The sequence below is a fragment of the Apostichopus japonicus genome, chromosome 17, assembly GCF_037975245.1.
Source record: "Apostichopus japonicus isolate 1M-3 chromosome 17, ASM3797524v1, whole genome shotgun sequence".
In the NCBI taxonomy this organism is placed as follows: domain Eukaryota; kingdom Metazoa; phylum Echinodermata; class Holothuroidea; order Aspidochirotida; family Stichopodidae; genus Apostichopus; species Apostichopus japonicus.
The window spans coordinates 19185144-19203200 of record NC_092577.1 but is presented as its reverse complement, the minus strand read 5'-3'; the positions used below and the strand labels follow the sequence as shown (position 1 = coordinate 19203200).

At 38.9% G+C, this 18057-nt stretch overlaps 1 protein-coding gene across 2 annotated transcripts; it reads left to right on the top strand.

Moving 5' to 3' along the window:
* The first annotated feature begins 562 nt into the window (after nt 1–562).
* On the top strand, nt 563–9041 carry LOC139984716 (uncharacterized). 2 transcript variants are annotated; one of them, XM_071998742.1, is made up of 5 exons: nt 563–1043; nt 1557–1867; nt 2643–2806; nt 4460–4619; nt 5754–9041. In XM_071998742.1, the coding sequence occupies exons 1-5, from the start codon at nt 1006–1008 to the stop codon at nt 5882–5884; spliced, it is 804 nt and encodes a 267-aa protein (XP_071854843.1). In that variant the 5' UTR covers nt 563–1005; the 3' UTR covers nt 5885–9041. The 2 variants fall into 2 exon arrangements, with proteins under 2 accessions (XP_071854843.1, XP_071854842.1); XM_071998741.1 differs by having other exon boundaries at nt 2607–2806.
* Nucleotides 9042–18057: the final 9016 nt, after the last annotated feature.

Below are 18057 nucleotides of genomic sequence, written 5' to 3'. Positions count from 1 at the left end.
AGATGTCATAAATGTATCCCTGGCACTGGGGGCGGGGGTCTCCCTCTTTGGAAATATTGACTCTCAACTCTCAGAAGAAAGTTTCAAACATATCTTTCCACTTTTAGAGGGAATGCAATTATGCAAGCATTCACGATGTGGCATATTGCGCAGTAACGTTGATATATCGAATTTCGCCGTTGGCCCCATAAATAGTTACACAAATATCCAAAATCGTGATGAATTTAAATTTTATTGTAGGATGTTCACGATATTGATTAAAATACGTCAAAAGTGCGCGAAATCATGTATATCCATGGAACAATCACACTAGGTTGCCGCCTAGCTTGCCAGTTACAATAGTTTGCAGTTTTGATGTCAATAAAAAAGTGGAAGCATTTCTCAAGTAAATATTCCGAAGCTAGCTACCGATAGCAGCAACTCGCTCATTATCCACTGCTATTGTCCGGCACTAGTATTGCTTATTGGCGGCTGCTATTGTCCGCTGTTATTGGTAGCTAACTTCAGCTTGATGCCGACTGAGCCCGCACCGGTGGATCGGAGTACGAGTGCAAAAGTAACGTTATATTATTATTATTGCGTAGCCGCGTAGGTCAGATCAGGCATAGGCCTAGGCCAAGTAAATTATTTGAATCAAATGCGAAAACAAAACTCCAAAAGTGTCAGATAAAATAGTAAATATGAGTGTAACATGTCGTGCCAATGAATCATGCTCTGTGTGATAGTAATGTATGTGGTTATTTGGGACTTTAGGCTGCTATACCCTAGGTGTGTGTAGTCTTGGGGCCTACCTTGGGTTGTGTAGCAGTTGCGCGATACAAAGTATCATCTTGCATCGCAAATGTAAATAATCGCATCGCAAAGTGCGATGCGATACCGCTTAAAATGAACCCTGATATCAATGATATCGGTATACTGGTGTTATAGAACATTAACATATAAATGTTCTATAGAAGGAGGGCTACAGCATTAAATCAATAACTTGAAATTATATTGAAAAGTTCTATGCTACAATGTGAAAAATACTACCCAAATGTGCAAAGGTAAAAAATTTGTACTGTTCCTTTAGTGTAGGTGTACTTCCTGCCATTTTCATGAAATTGATATCATTATAGGGACCCAGTTTTTCTGAACAATTTGATACCAAATTGAGCAGTGTTTGGTCCAATAGTTGTGAGGATATGTCTAAATAAGTATTTTCGATAAAAGATAAAATATGGCACTTCCAGTCATTTTAGGGGAAAATGTACCTTGTACCTTAAATGCAAATTTCTATAAACCCTCAACATGTGCGCATGCTGGCATTATATCACAATAAGTTACAAGTGCTGCCAATTGCAACGATATCAAATTTTCTGTGATCAGACACCAAATTTATTCCTGATAGCCAGTACGTTATATATGTATCTTTTCTTTTTAAAGTTTTCCTTGTTTAATCCACTAATCCATCATTATAAATTGAAAAATGTGGCTATATCTTTTTGCATGTGAACTATGACAGTTTACCATTCTAGGTTCATTTGAATACTTAAGTGTATTGATTATATTCCTTTCAGATTGAACCCCCGTTACATCAGTGACAGCAGTGATGATGATACTGGACCAATTAGAACTGAACCCAAAAAGAATGCTGGTGCTAGCCTCGCTTCTGCCCCATCCACCCCTGTCTTCAGGCCGGTATCATCGCCATTAATGTCAGATCCACTATCAAAGAGAACACAGTCTGTTGATCTCACTTACACTGCATTGACTTTATCGCCAATTATAACGAAACCACATCGATCCATTTCAGCTTGCAGTGAATCAATAGCAGGAGCATCAAGAACACCTGTTTCACCAATTTCATCCACTGTAGAAACTGCACATGGTAAGTTGAAGATTATGAAAAGTACAGAGATTTTTATTGATGAAAAAGCAGTAAGTCTGTATTGACCAATATTTAATATTGACAATAGGTCATTGAGTTTTGAAGTTGTACGTGGCTCATCACGTTTTGTTGATGAAGTCTTTAAGTCAGATTTACATGCAGAATTGTATGATCACTTTCCCACTATTCAAGAAAGCTATTGATGCAACAGTCCAGTTAAGTTGAGTTCAATGCATCACATTCAAGATGTCAATAATCCCGCAAAGTCAAAATTTAAAATCTTTAAATTATAATAACTCTGTAACAGAAGGTTGGATTGTATCCTTACTTGGTATGGTATTGCAATTATAGCTTTATTTCTATATGTGCATTAACTTCAACTATTGTGCAATACGGCACATGATAAATGACAATAGAGTGACATACCCAGGGGTTGAAATAAGGAATTGGTTACCGAGGGCTAATTTGAGAAAAAGCCTCTGGTTAATGGGCTATTGCTTCAAATCGGTGGAAATTGTGTTGTACCAGGGGCAGTTATCTCTCACCACTTTGGCCTTTGGACTGTTGTTTTGTCACGATAAAAGAAGTTAATACATGATCTCAGATCAAGTGTTATAAAAACATTACAGTGGACTTGTGTTTACATTGTAAAGACAAGAAATCCCAAAGCCGTTGGCTTTCTTGTTTAATAGAACAGAACAGAACAATATTTCACATTATTTCCTTTCTGTTTTAATAGTATCTGCATCTGAGAGAAGAATGTTTCTAATTTTAGAGACAATAAAGGCTAATCAGGAGGACATAATTTCATGCCAGAAGGTGCTGGAGAACAAGGTAGATGAGTTGTTGAGATCATCGGATGTTTCTCAAGAAGACAAACAGACAATGATCATCGATGAGCTTGGCTTGCCATTAAACCTGCCTACTGACTTGGAAGAGGTGGACATTTGATTTCATTTGATGTATTTGAGGTCAATGATCATCTACGAGTCTTTTGAACTTGTTTTTCACAAGCAGTCATCTTACCGTTCTTTTTGTATGATCAGTGTAACCTTAAAATTCTTGAGGGTTGTATGTACTACAGGTGTGCAGAAGAGTTTAAAGGGGAAGTCAGCTACTTTTGGCTTACTAAGCAGACATTGAAAAGTGTAATTGGACACAAGATGAAGGAATTATGCAGAACAGTATAATTTAGCTGCCTGCATGCAGGCCTCACATAATGGTATTTGCAGTAAAGTCTAAAATCTTTCATGGCTCACAAAAGGTATAGATGTGACTTGACATTGGCTCATTTCTTACGTCTTTGATTCAATAGATTTAAAATGTATATACTTGATTAAGTCTCCCGCACGGGGCACATGGATTGTCGGTAAAAAGCAGGCGGGGGATTTTCACGTAAATATCTGAGCTAAAAAAACTACTGCCCTAATGAACGGCGGCGATGATTTGTGCGATGTTACAAAAATTGATGCGGCAGGAAAAAAGGGATGCGGGCAGCGACGAGAAACTGCTATTTTTTTATTTGGTCTTAATTGCCCATGCAGGTAGCCTGGCCACATACTCCAGTAAATACAATAGGCATTGCAACTGGTTAAAAGGAAGATGGCCGTAAATACTGCCTCCCAACCCTCCCCTCCTTCCCCAACCCCCACCAAGCAATAAAAACTGACAGAAAAATAAGAAAAGGGTAAACGTATTTTTTTGTCTCCTTATTGAATGCAATACTTTGTTACTCTTTAAAAATATTTAGACCCCTGAAATTTCTGTGGGACTCTTGAAATTAAAAGGTTAGGGTCTTGGGACTCTTGGGTTTGAAACACTGATAGTTTCAATTAGCAGTGCATATTATTTTTCATAAATTCCTGACTAAATTTACTGGAGGTTGAAGGTTGCCCAATATACTTGACTAATATGTCATGTACATGAAAAAGTTTTGTTGTGACTTGACTGATTTTAATGCAATAATTAACTCCCTTTTACATATGCTTGTAATACACCTTTCAGTTACGTAATTACCACTTCCACCTACAAACAGATCTTGTCTTCAGTGGTAATTGTTTTACTTGTTGGCAGGGTTGGCGATAGCTGTCAAAATCAGGGGGGGTGGGGTAATTCCCCTCTTGGGTAAATTTTTTAAGGGGATTTTAGTGGAAAACTCTTGCTTTTTTCTGATTTCCTGCACCTTTCTCAACATCAATTGGTTGATGTGTCTATGAGTGTATACATTCATGGTCACAGTCGCAACATGAGACAGTCACAGTGCAGTATAACCAGCAGAAATCATGTCCTCTCAAAAATAAAAAATACATCTATATCCAGTGTCCCTAACTGGTATAAAAAGGCCTTGTGTGGCTCGATATGACCTTAGCTTGTAAAAAGGGCCAGACAATATCCTAATAACCTAACCCCCCCCCAAAAAAAAATAGGGGGTAATTCCCCTTCTCATATTTAAAATGTGCAGGAATACACAACAACACTGCAGGATTACTGCTCCTAATGCCAACCCTGCTTGTTGGTATATTTTTTAGTCTGCAATATGGAAAACACTCTTAACCATGCAGTCATACCATGTCTTTTCAATTCTCTTTTTAGGTAGCATGTCTGTCACTCATTGGAGGGAGAAATAAAGAAGACACTGTGAGACGCATCATGGCACAGTGCCTGACCAATACACTTGCCTTGCAGTGTAATTGGATAGGCAGGAATAACAAGATTGCTTTTTCTACCCTCCATCTGAACAAGGTGGTAATGGGTAAGTACATTCTGAACTACCAATCAGATTGGGCAGGAAATTCATTATCCATGTTTGTCAGTTCCACCTTTTTCATGGAGTTTAGTATGTCTTTATAGCCCAAGAAATCAATTTATGTGATGATAGATTAGTATACTTGAGGGATAGCTAGCAGTGTTGGAGCAAAGGCTCTGACACACAAGGCCAGGATCATGGCATTGACCTCAAAGCACAGGCAAAATGACCACTGTAATCTTATGTCAAGGCAGATCCAGCCCAACCCTAAAGCTGACAGTTAACCATTGGGATGGGGGAGGATCCATCTATATACCCTTTCATCACTCTATCTGTCTATCAACAATTTGAAAAGTATCTTACTCAGATAACTACTATTTTTGGTTGAGATTAAATGTTCAACTGTGGTCAAATCATGAGAAGTTCTTGTAATCAAGCTAACTCAATGGGGAAAACGTAGATGAAGCTCATGTTTGGTACATATGGTGACCATAATGAGTAAATGAATGCTATTAATTATGGTTGATATCAAATGTCAATCGTGATCAAAAACCGGTAAACAATTGGTAATCAGACTAACCCAATGAGAGAAACTTGGATGAACCTCTACTTAGTATGTAGGTTACTCATATTGAGTAGATGAACCCTACACATTTATCCAAAGGTCAGGTAGAGGTCAAATATTAAAAACCTTGTAATCAGACTAATTCAATGGAAAAAAATGAGATTGAACCCATACTTGGCACATAAAAAGATGTTCAGTCCACTGACATACTTAATTTATGAATAGCTATGAAAGTTGATTTTAACTCCCTGGCTCTGTGTATTAACTGCATCTAGTATCATATTTTTGAGTAAATGTTAATATTACAGTGACAAGGAATAACACAATGTCTTCATTTTGTGGTTCCCATGCTTCCCTTCCTGCTATGTTGATTTTTGCACCTTGAATTTGTTCCCACCTTTGTTTGAATCTTACTGGCATAGTTGCAGTAAACTGCAAGAAACAGACAATCTTTTCAAACATGTGTTCATTATTATTTTTTTTTTTTTGGTATGGCCAAAATTCCATTTATGGCTATATGTAAATACCACAATACTAAAGTGTTTAGATAAATGTTTATTTTCTTCTGCACCCAGGTGCAATCAGGAAAAATCCTTTGACGCAAAAGGTAACGGCATCTGTTGTGGAAGAGGTGCAGAAGTCCTGGCTGCGGTTTGCTGGAGACAGGGATGGAAAAAGAAAGAACAGACAGGCTGCCAATCAGTAAACCCAACACGGTATCCCTAGCTTACACTCATCCAGTATGGACAAAACCTGTTTCATTTCATTTTTTTTTTAAGTAACACAAAGGGTTTCAGTTGGAATCTGTCAAACTTTTTGTACAGGTATTTGGACAGGTGGCAACAACATCGTGATGTAATATGGTTATAATTTTGGTTAAATCTATTGTGACAGACAGGATAGGATTACACTACTTCTTTACCTGCTGGAAAATTCTGCAAGCTAGATCGAACCTTCTAAGTTGTATAGTCAATTAAATGGTCTGTAAACTAAACGCATTCAGTGAATTTAAGTCAGTGTTACAGATGGGACTGAAATTCCCCTGTTCTTTGTCAACTTCATACAAATAGGTAAGCACATATGACCTTGTTATTCTAAAAATTGTTTCTGGAAATCCCAGGCTCATAAGTGTTGTGATATACAGGACATTTTGCACACTTAATAATAAATATAAACACTTCAGGCCATGCAACAGTCCTGTTTTTACCAATCGCTGAAAGGGCTAATGTAAATTACTTAAAACATCAACTGTGCAGCCATATTGTGAATTATCTTCTTACATGATTTTGTGATGTTAGTAGATGGAAGGTACATGGGCATGTTATCATGTTAAGTTGTTAAACTTCATATTCCACCAATAATAATTATCCTTGAGCAGGAGAACTCTATGAAACTTTCAACCTAGAAAATGTATAGGTTGTATAGGTTGGTGTGTTTAGAATTTACAGCTATTATTTTTATGTATGAATATGTCTTATGTCAAAAACAAAACCTTGCCTTCTGGCCATAAACTGATTGCAAATTCCTAATTTGGCTTCAGCTATCAACCTGAAGCTTCAAGCATTTAACCCTTATCATCAGAATTTATTAAAAATCTGATCATTTTACAGAATTTTCAAGGACCTATTCAGAATTAATTCAGCTGTGGTAATTTAGTGACATCACACAAAGTTGCTTCATTTCTATAAGCTTGAAACATTTATTGACCATAAAAACAAAACCTACTACATTGCCAGTGTTCTTGCAATAACAGCATTTTGATAAAGTTTTCACCAATGTCAGTACCTCATGATTTCTTCAATTATATACTTGCCATATTAAAATGGAAATAATACTAAGACTTACCGTGGCTGTATTTTGTCTTCATGAACATAGCATTATTTTGTAATAGGATTGAAATGATACAAGATTATCATTATTAATTCAACTCGCCATTGCTGATTTTAAGGGTTTGGTGAATGGCCGGTCACCCTATATATAACCTTTGCGGTTAGCCTGTTGATGTGCTATTATGTATCCTATCTTTGTAATATCCCTAATCTTTCAAGAAGAATGCTGGCAGGAAATTACTGTAAAAAGTTCTTCACTTAAATAATCGTTACCTCATTGTTTCTTGCCAGGAAAAATTAAGCAGTATAATATCTTATTAGCCACTAAAGATACCTTGATTTTCCTCCCCTGCTTCATCTTGTCTTCACAAACTAATCACAAGTGTTATTTTTTATGATAATTTGTGACAAGAAAGATTTGTGATATTCGTGATCCCATCAAACCTTCATTCACATTTCCCAGTGGTACCTAGTGTGTCAGGGGAGGATGCAGGAGTGGTACAGAATAGAAGCTTGAAATGTTAAAAATGACATTAAATTTTTGGTTGGTAATGTTTGGCAAAAAACACTAGTATTTGCTCGATAAAGCCCCATGCCTTGCCTTTAAGTGCTACTTCACCTAACAACATAACACTTTTATGAAGTAAGATTTAGTAAGAGTAATAAGATAAAGTAAACATTTAGTAAATATTCTTGTATGTTTTTTTATATTTCAAGTTGTTGTGAATTAAAAGAAGTTTGTTTATGTTAATTCTGCTTGTTTTACTTCATCTTTGTAAATGTAAGAACAGAGCTTTTGTTTGGTGTTAGCCACATATCAGATTTTTTTTTCAGCTTCACAATATTATTCAGAAAGCAATTAGGCTCATGTTGGGACAAACTAATATGTGCTTTGGTGAAATGTTGACATTCTATCTGCATGTTTGGTAAAGGTTGTTGGCCCATTGTTGGATTAACATTAGTGTAAATTAGCCAATTACAAAACATGTTGGTTTAACATTTGTTTAACGTTATGTTGGCCCATTGTTACAACATGTTGGGTAAACGTTGGTGTAATGTTAGTCCAATGTTACAATAATGTGTTGGTGTAGCATTGGCCCATTGTTAGAACATGTTGGTTTAATGTTGGCCTATTGTTACAATAATGTGTTGGGTTAACATTAGTGCAACGTTGACCCATTGCTACAACAACGTGTTTGGTTAACATTGGCCCATTGTTACAACAATGTCTTATGCCAACCGTAAGCTATGATGAGCCAACCTTCAAATAACATTTTGCCAATAAAGTTCCAATGTAAAATACAACCAATGTGTTGGATTAATATTGGTTCAGTGTTGACCCATTGTTACAACAACACGTTCGGTTAACATTGATGCAATGTTGGCCATTGTGTTGGTTTAACGTTGACCCATTGTTTATAAGGATGTGTTGGATTAACGTTGGCCCATTGTTACAACAACTTGTTGTGTAATGGTGGGTGTAGCATTGGCCGATTGTTACACCAATGTGTTGGGTTAACATTGGTGTATTGATGGCCCATTAATACGACAGCATGTTGGCCCAACCGTAAAACTACAAGTAGCCAACCTTAAAATTACCTATTACCTATAAAGTTCCAACATAAAATACAAGCTTTGGCCAATGTTGGCCCATTGTAACAACAGCATATTGGACTAACATTGATTTAACGTTGGCCCATTGTTATGACAACGTGTTGGGCCAACCGTTATACTACAAGCAGCCAACCTCAAAATTACATTTTACCAATAGAGCTCCAACATTAAATACAACCTTTGAACAATTTTGGCCCAATATGTTGGCCCATTGTAACAACAAAGTTTGAGCTTAACGTTGGTCTAACATTGGCCCATTGTGATAACAACGTGTTGGGTTAACGCTGTTGTAATGTTGACCCATTGTTAGGACAACGTTTTGGGCCAACCGTAAAACTACGAGCACCCAATCTTAAAAATATATTTTACCAATAAAGTTCCAACCTAAAATACCAATGTTGGCCCAACATAATTGTGCTATCTGGGTCTACCGAACCATCTGGGCAATAATAGGACCCGACATCAGAGCAGTCTTCGAGGACGCCAACGTCTGGGCATGATTACTTTTGCTGCCCAAGTCTAGGGACCCCTTGGATCCTCATAACAAGCGTCCGATCACCTTGTTAAATGTGGACTACAAGTTGCTGGCTAAGGCTTTGTGCAACCGCCTTGCACTGGCTATGCCGCATCTTGTGGGTGATCTCCAGACTTGTGCAGTGAAGGGTCATTGCATCCAGCAGAACTTGTGGTTGATTCGCGACTTGAGCGACTTTGTTATTGAACGTGATCTGCCATGTGCATTGGTGTCTCTGGACCAGCAGAAGGCCTTTGGCATGGTGGATCGTGGTTATTTAATTAATGTATTGGAGACGTTTCAGTTGCACCCAAATTTTCGTAAGTGGATTTCTGTTTTGTATCAGGAAAGTTTCAGTTCTGTTATCGTAAATGGGTTTTGTTGGGAGTTTTTTAACGTGGACAGGGGGTGCGCCAGGGGTGCCCTCTGTCTCCATTGCTTTTATGTTTTGTTTAGCGAGTCCCTCTCTCGTCTTTTGGAAAGGGACTCAAGACTTGTTCCATTCGTTGTGCCAGGGGGTGCCAAAGTGAAATCCGTTCAGATGACGTCACGTGTGTTGTTTCGAGTCTGGGCTCCTTTCGTGCCCTCTCACAGGATTTTTCTACCTTTGAGAGAGTTACCGGGGCGAAGTTGAATCCGGAAAAGACAAAGGGCCTTCGCCTTGGTAGCTGGAGATACAGAGACTTGCCATACGGTGCATCGTGGTCGGATCAAAATATCAAAATTAATGGTATATGGTTCGGCTGCGATGCCCCTTGTGATGTAACCTGCAACCAGAGGACTGAGGTATTTGAGAGCAGGCTCGAAACCTTTGGCACCCGCTGGCTTTCGATACTGGGGAAAGTCACCGTAATCAATCGTTTTGTTTCGCCCATCTTGTGGTAGGTACCCGGGCGCGGTGTATCGAATTCCGCGTCGCGTCCTGGTGTGGTTGGAGAGAGCGATATTTTCATTTATTTGGTCGGGTGGTACAGAGCTTGTCAAAAGTGCGGTAATGTACCAAAAATCTGGGAAGTAAATTGACCTTTTTGTTATTTAAGCAATTGTTTGTAGCGGTAACTGACCCAGGGTTGCCTTGTTCATTTTTGTACGTTTTTGGGGCGCTGTTTAGCAACAGAGAACCGCATAGTAGTACTGCGTGTCATTTGCTCCGCTCTGATTGAGTTGCCCCCTGTTGACCTGTCACAGCCGGCCCTCGTTCACAGTTCGTTGCGGGATAGGGCCTTGAATACAGTTTTTGTACAGGGACGTCAATCTGCCGAAGTATGGCTTTCGGTGCATTCAAGGCTGAATGGTTGTAGGCTCCGTGATCTTGCATGGGGAATTGCACACGGTGCCTTGGTGACCAACCTAAAAAGGTATCATTGGCGATTTGGTGATGGACTGTGCCCGAGGACCGGCTGTGACAGCTTAGAGAGTACCACTCACGTTTTTTGGCATTGTTGCTTTGTTTTAAACTTATGGGAGTGGTTCCAGACCTGGACCGACCGTCTAACGGGAGAACGTTCATGGTCGGTATGGGGGAGACCCTCCAGTTTGTTCCGTTGCTGTGTTGCATCGCATTATTTTGGTTTGCTCTATTGTGAAAAACATGTTTGGCGGAATAGATGTGATGTAGTCTTTAGGGGGAAATTTGCCAGTTGGAAGGCAGTCCTAGAGGCGGTGAAGTCTGACATTCGCCGTTTATCTGGGGCTGCCTTTTTTGGACGGTGGTGTGCTGGGGAGGGGTTTTTCGTTTAGCTGCGTGCTGGTCGTCCTTTTGTGGTTTTTTTAATGTTTCAGTGGGTGGTTGGGCGTTTTGTCTCTGCAGGTCGGTGGGCGTATGTTTTTTTGTTTTTTTGGCTCGCTTGACCTGAGTTTCGTTGTCAGAATGGTATGGTTCGGTAGTGCCGTTTGGCCATGACGTTTTGTATCCCGCATGGCGGATCACGTAAAAAGCACATCTATAGAGTATTTTATAGCAGAAGTGAGTAGAGGGGCCAAAATTTTAGAAAAAGTACTCGTTGAAAGCAAAGTAGCAAGTAAAACTGCATATCGGGGCAGGCTGACTAGGGGATAACATACATTGTATTTTATCCATCATAAACGCCAGCCTGTGTCATATCATATAATATATGTTCTATTATAATGTTTGACATGTCATTTCACTTCATATTGCTGTGTGCACCCTCTCTCGTTTCATGCCTTAACATACCAGCACGTTATAAATAAACATCGATTAATCATACATAAATATCTCAGTCATCTTTACTCGTCGAGTCCTCTTGGAGCCAACCCAAATATCACCCGCTAATGTTACATGGTGGCAGCGGTAAACTTGACCATTTTCATCACGGAACAAGGACACTAAAACCAGTTAGAAGTTACGATATGCAGGTGCGTATCCAGGGGGGCGTTGGGGGCGCGCGCCCCCCGGGTAAGAAAAAGAGGATAGAAAAAAAGGGAAAAGGAGGGGGGAAAAGAAAAGGAGGAGAGAAAGGAAGGGAAAAGAAAAAGAAAAAAAGAGAGAAAAAGGAGAAAGGGAGGGAGTAGAAGATAGCCAAGACTTCGGGAAGATTATATGCACAGGGTAGCCAGTGACAGATCAAGGATTACGGAGGGGGTGTGCGCCTCACCCAACCCCTTACACCAACAACTCCATTTTTGACGTTTTTTTCCCTCTCTCACTAATGTATCTATATAAATACTATATATGGTCTATCATAACGCGCGTGTGTGTATGGACGCCTTAAACAATTGTACAATTGTGCTATATGGAACCAACTTTGGCTGGTCTTGAACTCGACGGGGTCGTCGGGAACATGATGCATTTCGGGAAGGGGTCGACCGCCCCCCCCCCCGAGCAAATTTTCTTTATGACATCGCTAGTAATTTCAAAATAGACAATGCTTAGGTGCAACTTTCAAGGCCTGGGAAGTGTCATTTCCAGCGATCTGGGAGGCCAAAATTTTTCTTCTACGCTTCGCGCCAACTCATGGTGGCGCTTCGCTTAGATAGTTTGCATACACAGTCTCCAACTCAGACGCTTTCCGTGATTCATTTTGAACGATACACATCCCCGATTTCCGTTACTCCAAAGCTTACACGTGGTGACCGAATTTTTGAACTGCCGTAACTCAGCGAAACATTATTCGATTTCACTGAAACTTTCGGTGCTCTCTTAAAACATAATCATAATGCAGATTCCGAAAGATTTTTATAATCGGTTCAGTAGTTTTCGAGATATTAAGAGACTAAAAATCGTTACCCCCAAAAACCTTGCTCAAAAAAAGCTGTATCCCGATATGTTGGGTACTTCTGTCAATCATTTTTGTGGCTTGTATATGTAAATGAAAGTCTATTCAATCTTTGTGAGAAAGTTCAGCCCCTTTGCCTATTTAGTTTGAAAATTATTCATATTTGAAATCTTGCTCCGTTTCGGATTGGTGCTGGCATCTGCAAGTAGAAAAACGACATGACGTCATATGTAAATTTTGAGCCCCTATGTAAATATGTGACCTAGCGTCATTTACGCATCTGGAACAACAAATAAACTTGCCACCGCAAGTCTGTTCATGGAACGAAAATGTTGAAAATGAAGCGTTTACTCCGCAAAATCTTGGCTTAATTGATGGTAAGTGACATTTAAATACCTTTATTACAACGTCGGAGGTAATTTGGACGTACAATGTTATGATTTTGTTGCCGAATTCAGCAATAAAAGACTCGGAAACTGAGCTGCCAGTTGCGCGAAAATTATATGTTGCACTGCAGTATAGGCTACGCAATGATAATGTCAGTGAAAGTAGCGTTACCCTAGTCCGTAGTACGCCTAGGCCTACACTTAACGAAGTCCATTGAGTGATAAAACTTGAACATTTATCGTATTGTTAATTGAAGGGAAACATATTCAGTCTTATTAGCACCATTTTTGGTAGGGTTTGATTGTATTCGCTAAGGTGTGATTGCATTTGGGTCAGGGTGTGGTTTAACTTTCTCTTCAGGTGAGTTCAACTTCATGGCATATATTTGTCTAGGCTAGGCGCCTTCGGAGAAACATATCGCAATAATATATTTCAGTAGGAACTTAAAAGTGTTAACTGTTCAATCTTCATTAATATTATAAGGCCCATTAGGCATTTACTTATGAGATGGGATTATAACTGGTTAAACCCAATCAATGCCTAATTCAGAGACTGTCCAGGGCAAAAAGTTATTTGTAAGGTTTCAGTTTCTGACCGTGGGCCCTTAGTCAAACTTGTATTGTTATATCCGGTAAAAAACACCTCCTTTACCCAGTCAAAACTGTTAGTAAGTCTTCCAGGTAAAAATTATTCAATTTCAGAACCAATAGTTTTATATTTTATTTTGGAGTTTGAGTAGTCTACATTGCTTGAAGTATTTAAATGCAACGTAGGCATGTTACTGTTATTACTTTTAGCACTCTTATGGGCATCAGTGTTGGAAGAATCCCATTACTTTTTCTCTCTTACTGTACACTATAGAATCAGTCAATAAGCATCCATATTCTCATATAAATACAAACAATGACAAATAGTTTTCAAGCTTTATTATTAACATGAATGAATAAATCCGAATCAAACCTACGGTAGACCTATAGGCTATGGAAGTTTATGTTGTAGTCTGGGAAGCTCATTCCAGGGAAATAATCTTTGTGTTCCGACACACCTTATGATATATATACCAACATGCTAATATTTAGGCAGATATAGTGAAAATTAAGTTACATTTTGTAAGTTTCTGTGGCACAGCGAAGTCCTTTTCAATTTTTTGTAATATTTTTTTTTAAGTATCCTCACTGTTTCAGTGTGTTTCACTGTTTCATATGATGAATTGTGTTCGCCTTCCAGTTATTAGAAAAAGACAATTGTTATAGAAGAATTTCTTTTCTACCAACAGCAAACTGTATCATGCAGCATTCCAGAGAGAATTACAAAGGAGCAAAAAACCTTGAACAAATATGATTTTCACTGGTAAAGTTTCAATCTGTTATTCCTTTTAGGTCCCCCCCTCCCCCCCCCCAAAAAAATAGTTGGTCTCTGGTCAGCGCGTGTGTAAATTTTTATCATGCGCGCCAATGCTTTTATTTTTTAATTTTCCGCAATATCTTCAAGAGGGCCCTCTTTTTCCAAATCGTCTCAACTATTCGCACCTTAAAAAAAAAACGCGTCCCCATGGCCAATTTCAGAACTTTGGTCTGACCAGAGACCAATTATTATTTTTTGGGGTCCTTACTGTAAGTGTTGGTCATTATTTAATCTGTTAAAGTCATACATGAACTTTAGTCTACAGTACCTTTTCACATTGAAAATCTAGACTTAATGAAGCTCTGTCAGTGCTTTACTATGAACAAAATTGTACATAATTTGCGGCACAAAAAAAATAATTCAACATGACAAAATTGTTTGAGTGGATTTTTGTATAGAAGTATAAAAATAACCCATATTTTATAAATGGTTGCCTAAAGAAGTGGCTTACTTATTGATACATTGTATGTTACTGAACTTGTTGCAAAACGTAAATTATTTTTACTTTTAAATCATAGTGTGTGGTTATGCATTTACCGTCAAGTATAGAGTATTAAGTAAAAACTTTTGGTTTTCTGGACCCCTTGGATGGCACATGTGCCATTGGTTGATTAATCTTTTCTTTACAAGTACTTATTTGAAAACACGCATGGGAGGGGAGTCAAAGTTGGGGCACCCAAAATGGGGATAAGATCGCTGTGTGGTAGAGTAAAGGTTTAGCAAAGACATACTTTATCTTAAGAACAGTATAAATGCATCTTATACTGTAAAAGACTGTACAGTAGTTGGCAAAACTCATTTATGATGTACTTGACATACTGTAAGTGTTATTGTGAATTTGTGACATCATTCATGCCCATTAAGACTGATTGTGTCCATGGAAGTCTAACAGTCCATACACTTTGGGAAAATTGAAAATTGGAAGAACAAGTCTTTGAAATTCCAAAATAGACATTTTAATTTCCAAAGTATGATGGGAGAAATTTTCAACATACTGAATTGGTGATGTTAGACTGTACAGTATATACAGCTATATATTGTGTAATTCTTTGAATTTCTTCCCTAAATTTCATTTACTGATATTAATGATTTGAAAGCTATGATCGACAGTTTGTAGGATTTACATGAAAATTGAAAAAATGTAAAATTGTTCATATTTTGATGACATTCTAAGATGTTCCTTTTTTATCATTTCAGGATCAGAATGTCAAGAAAACGGAAAAGACAAGTTCATGCACATCACAACAGGTCCTGCAAAGATAAATGTGAGGCAAACAACTGTGACTCCATCTGAACTCATTCCAGAGTGTACCATATCAGTAACTTTGAACAATGCAAAAAGGCCTTTTTCTGAAAAGATGTGTAATCCAGGGAGATTCTTGCATTTGTTGCAAATGCTATCAGAAGGTGAACAAACAATGGAAAGGTAAAGCTGCTGAAGATGTCCCAGTTACCTCAACTGATGATGTTCCTCATTAAGGAGCCAGTACACCAGAGGTTACCAGTGACGATTCACCACAGGTTCCTAGTGACGAAGCAGCAAGTACACTTCATGTTGCTAGTGATGAAGGAACCAGTACATCATACATGTGTGATGTTAGTGATCAAGGAGCCAGTAAACCACATGATGTAAGTGATGAATTGGATTCTATCATAGAGCAACCTCCTAAAAAAGCAGGGAAAGCGCCATGTCTTTTTCAGTCATTTGACATGTGTGATGCATACAGTGTGGCTTCAACATCAGTCGGGGATTGGCCAACTTTTGCAGCATGTATGGGGATTCACAAATTTCATCCTGTAGATGTCACTAAAGTAGCACTATGCAGAAGCCACTACATGAAATGGTATGACTCCCAAAGGGCAACAAAATGCGGTATGTGCCAGAAGTACTTCAGCAAAAAGGTTCAAGGTTACACAGTTCCAGAATTGGAAAGGATCAAAGCATACTATAAGGAAATTGGTGACAAAAGGGACAACCTAACTACTGAAAGCAAAGTGTGTATGAAGTGTCTGAAAGAAGTTTCAAACCTAACAAGATTCTTTGATGAAAGCAAAGTGTGTATGAAGTGTCTGAAAGAAGTTTCAAACCTAAGAAGATTCTTTGATGAGGGATCCTTTTTGGACCAGAAAGCTTATGACTTGGGTTTATCAAAGCTTCTGGATGTGTACCAAGGATATGTTAGCAACCCAGCCAACCCCGAAAATATTGTTAACCTTGCAATTCACCATGCTGTTGTTTACTGTATACAGAACCTTCACACACACACCATTTCTTTTGAGTGACGTGTATGCATATTATAAGGGTGTTCTTCACGATCTTAGTAGAAATTTGACTGGCAGAGACACTTCCCCTTTGTATAGTACTCAAGCAACCTTGCTATCAAAGTTACTAAGTTATCTTGGGGACTATATGAGATCCTCAACAATACGGAAGGAACCTATTCTTGGCACGATGCTTTGGAGAAAAGGTGATGATGCAGTGGAAGCCTTATTACGTCAACTCAATGTAAGCAAGAACAATGCACAGTCATAAACTACATCTACAGCACCGGAGAAATTCCAGGGGAACAATGATTCAGAGATCGTTCAAATTGCCGCCACAACTTTGAACAAGAAAATACACAACATCAGCAAGACATTCAAGGAAAACACCAGACTTCACAATTTTTCCAGCTTTTGACATAGATAGTGTTATTCAGCAACTGCCACCTATTGTCTGGAATTTTTTCTGTGTCATCACCCAGACAGAAACACAAAGAGCAGAGAGAGAGTACATGCCAACATCAGACATGTTACAGCAGCATCTGTTTCAAACAAAACTCAACAAAGACAGTGCTTTTTACGTGACCCGCCATGCGGGATACAAAACGTCACGGCCAAACGGCACTACCGAACCATCCCATTCTGACAAACGAAACTAAGACAAAGACAAAGACAGTGATCATCGACACAAGCTGCGTACATTTTTTGGACTGTGCCATGCAGTCTATACCCATGATGACAAGTGCGGATATCCAATTCATACACTCCTTGGAGAAACTGTTCATGGATTAGGTGGCTCAGATGAGTTAGTAAGGATCTTGAACCGGTTAGGAATTGTGTCATCTTTGTCAAAAATAAGGGACTATGAATTGGATTATATTTACATGTGGCTTAAGTATGGATGGGGTAATGTGCTCAGCAAATATGCATTCTCTTTTGCAACTGTAGACAATGTTGACAAATCGTCTGTTCATGCGAGTGTAAAGGCTGGAGGTGGACCAAGAGGGATTCATGCAACCAGCTACCAAATTGTGGAGCCACAGCCAACTAAGCTGACAAATGCTGTTTCTGATGAAACTTCAGATTCTGACATGGGTCCAAGAACTTCAGCCATTCCCCCATCTATCTTTTCTTCTGATGCAGCTACACAGAAGAGCCAGTCAGATCAAGAAGTGTTGCTGCCACCTTTTGTAACTGTAAAAGATATTGATGATCTCAGAAGAGCTGCAAGACCTTGTGTAACATGGGAGCGCAAGAGAGCAACCCGCCCTCATGGCAGAATTGATGACTTCAGTATCCAGCCTCAAGAGCAGTGTGCTGTTGATCAAACAGTGTCTAGGCTAATTGCATATGCCACTGCTAAGCATTGTACTTGTACATCAGAGCCAGGTTTTACCACAGGGAAGCTGGTCTTTCCAGACATTAATATTATATGCCCTAGTCCTGCGGCAGTCAGTATAGAGAGGTCGAACGTTCACTACATTGGAGTCCTCAATGAGCATGCTGACAATATCAACACAATCAAAGAAGTAGTGGAAACACTTCACGAGCAGATAGTATCACAACAGCGCCTTGAGTACCTAGTTGTGGTAGGTGATGGTAAGACATATGCTGATCTTGTCAAATTAAAGCA

Excerpts from the sequence above, each read along its gene's own strand:
- LOC139984716 (XM_071998741.1), top strand. The coding sequence starts at position 1,006 with ATGCTACAATGTGAAAAATACTACCCAAATGTGCAAAG. Across the intron at positions 2,807-4,459 it reads TGCCTACTGACTTGGAAGAG|GTAGCATGTCTGTCACTCAT; the intron begins GTGGACATTTGA and ends TTCTCTTTTTAG. Across the intron at positions 4,620-5,753 it reads TCTGAACAAGGTGGTAATGG|GTGCAATCAGGAAAAATCCT; the intron begins GTAAGTACATTC and ends TTCTGCACCCAG.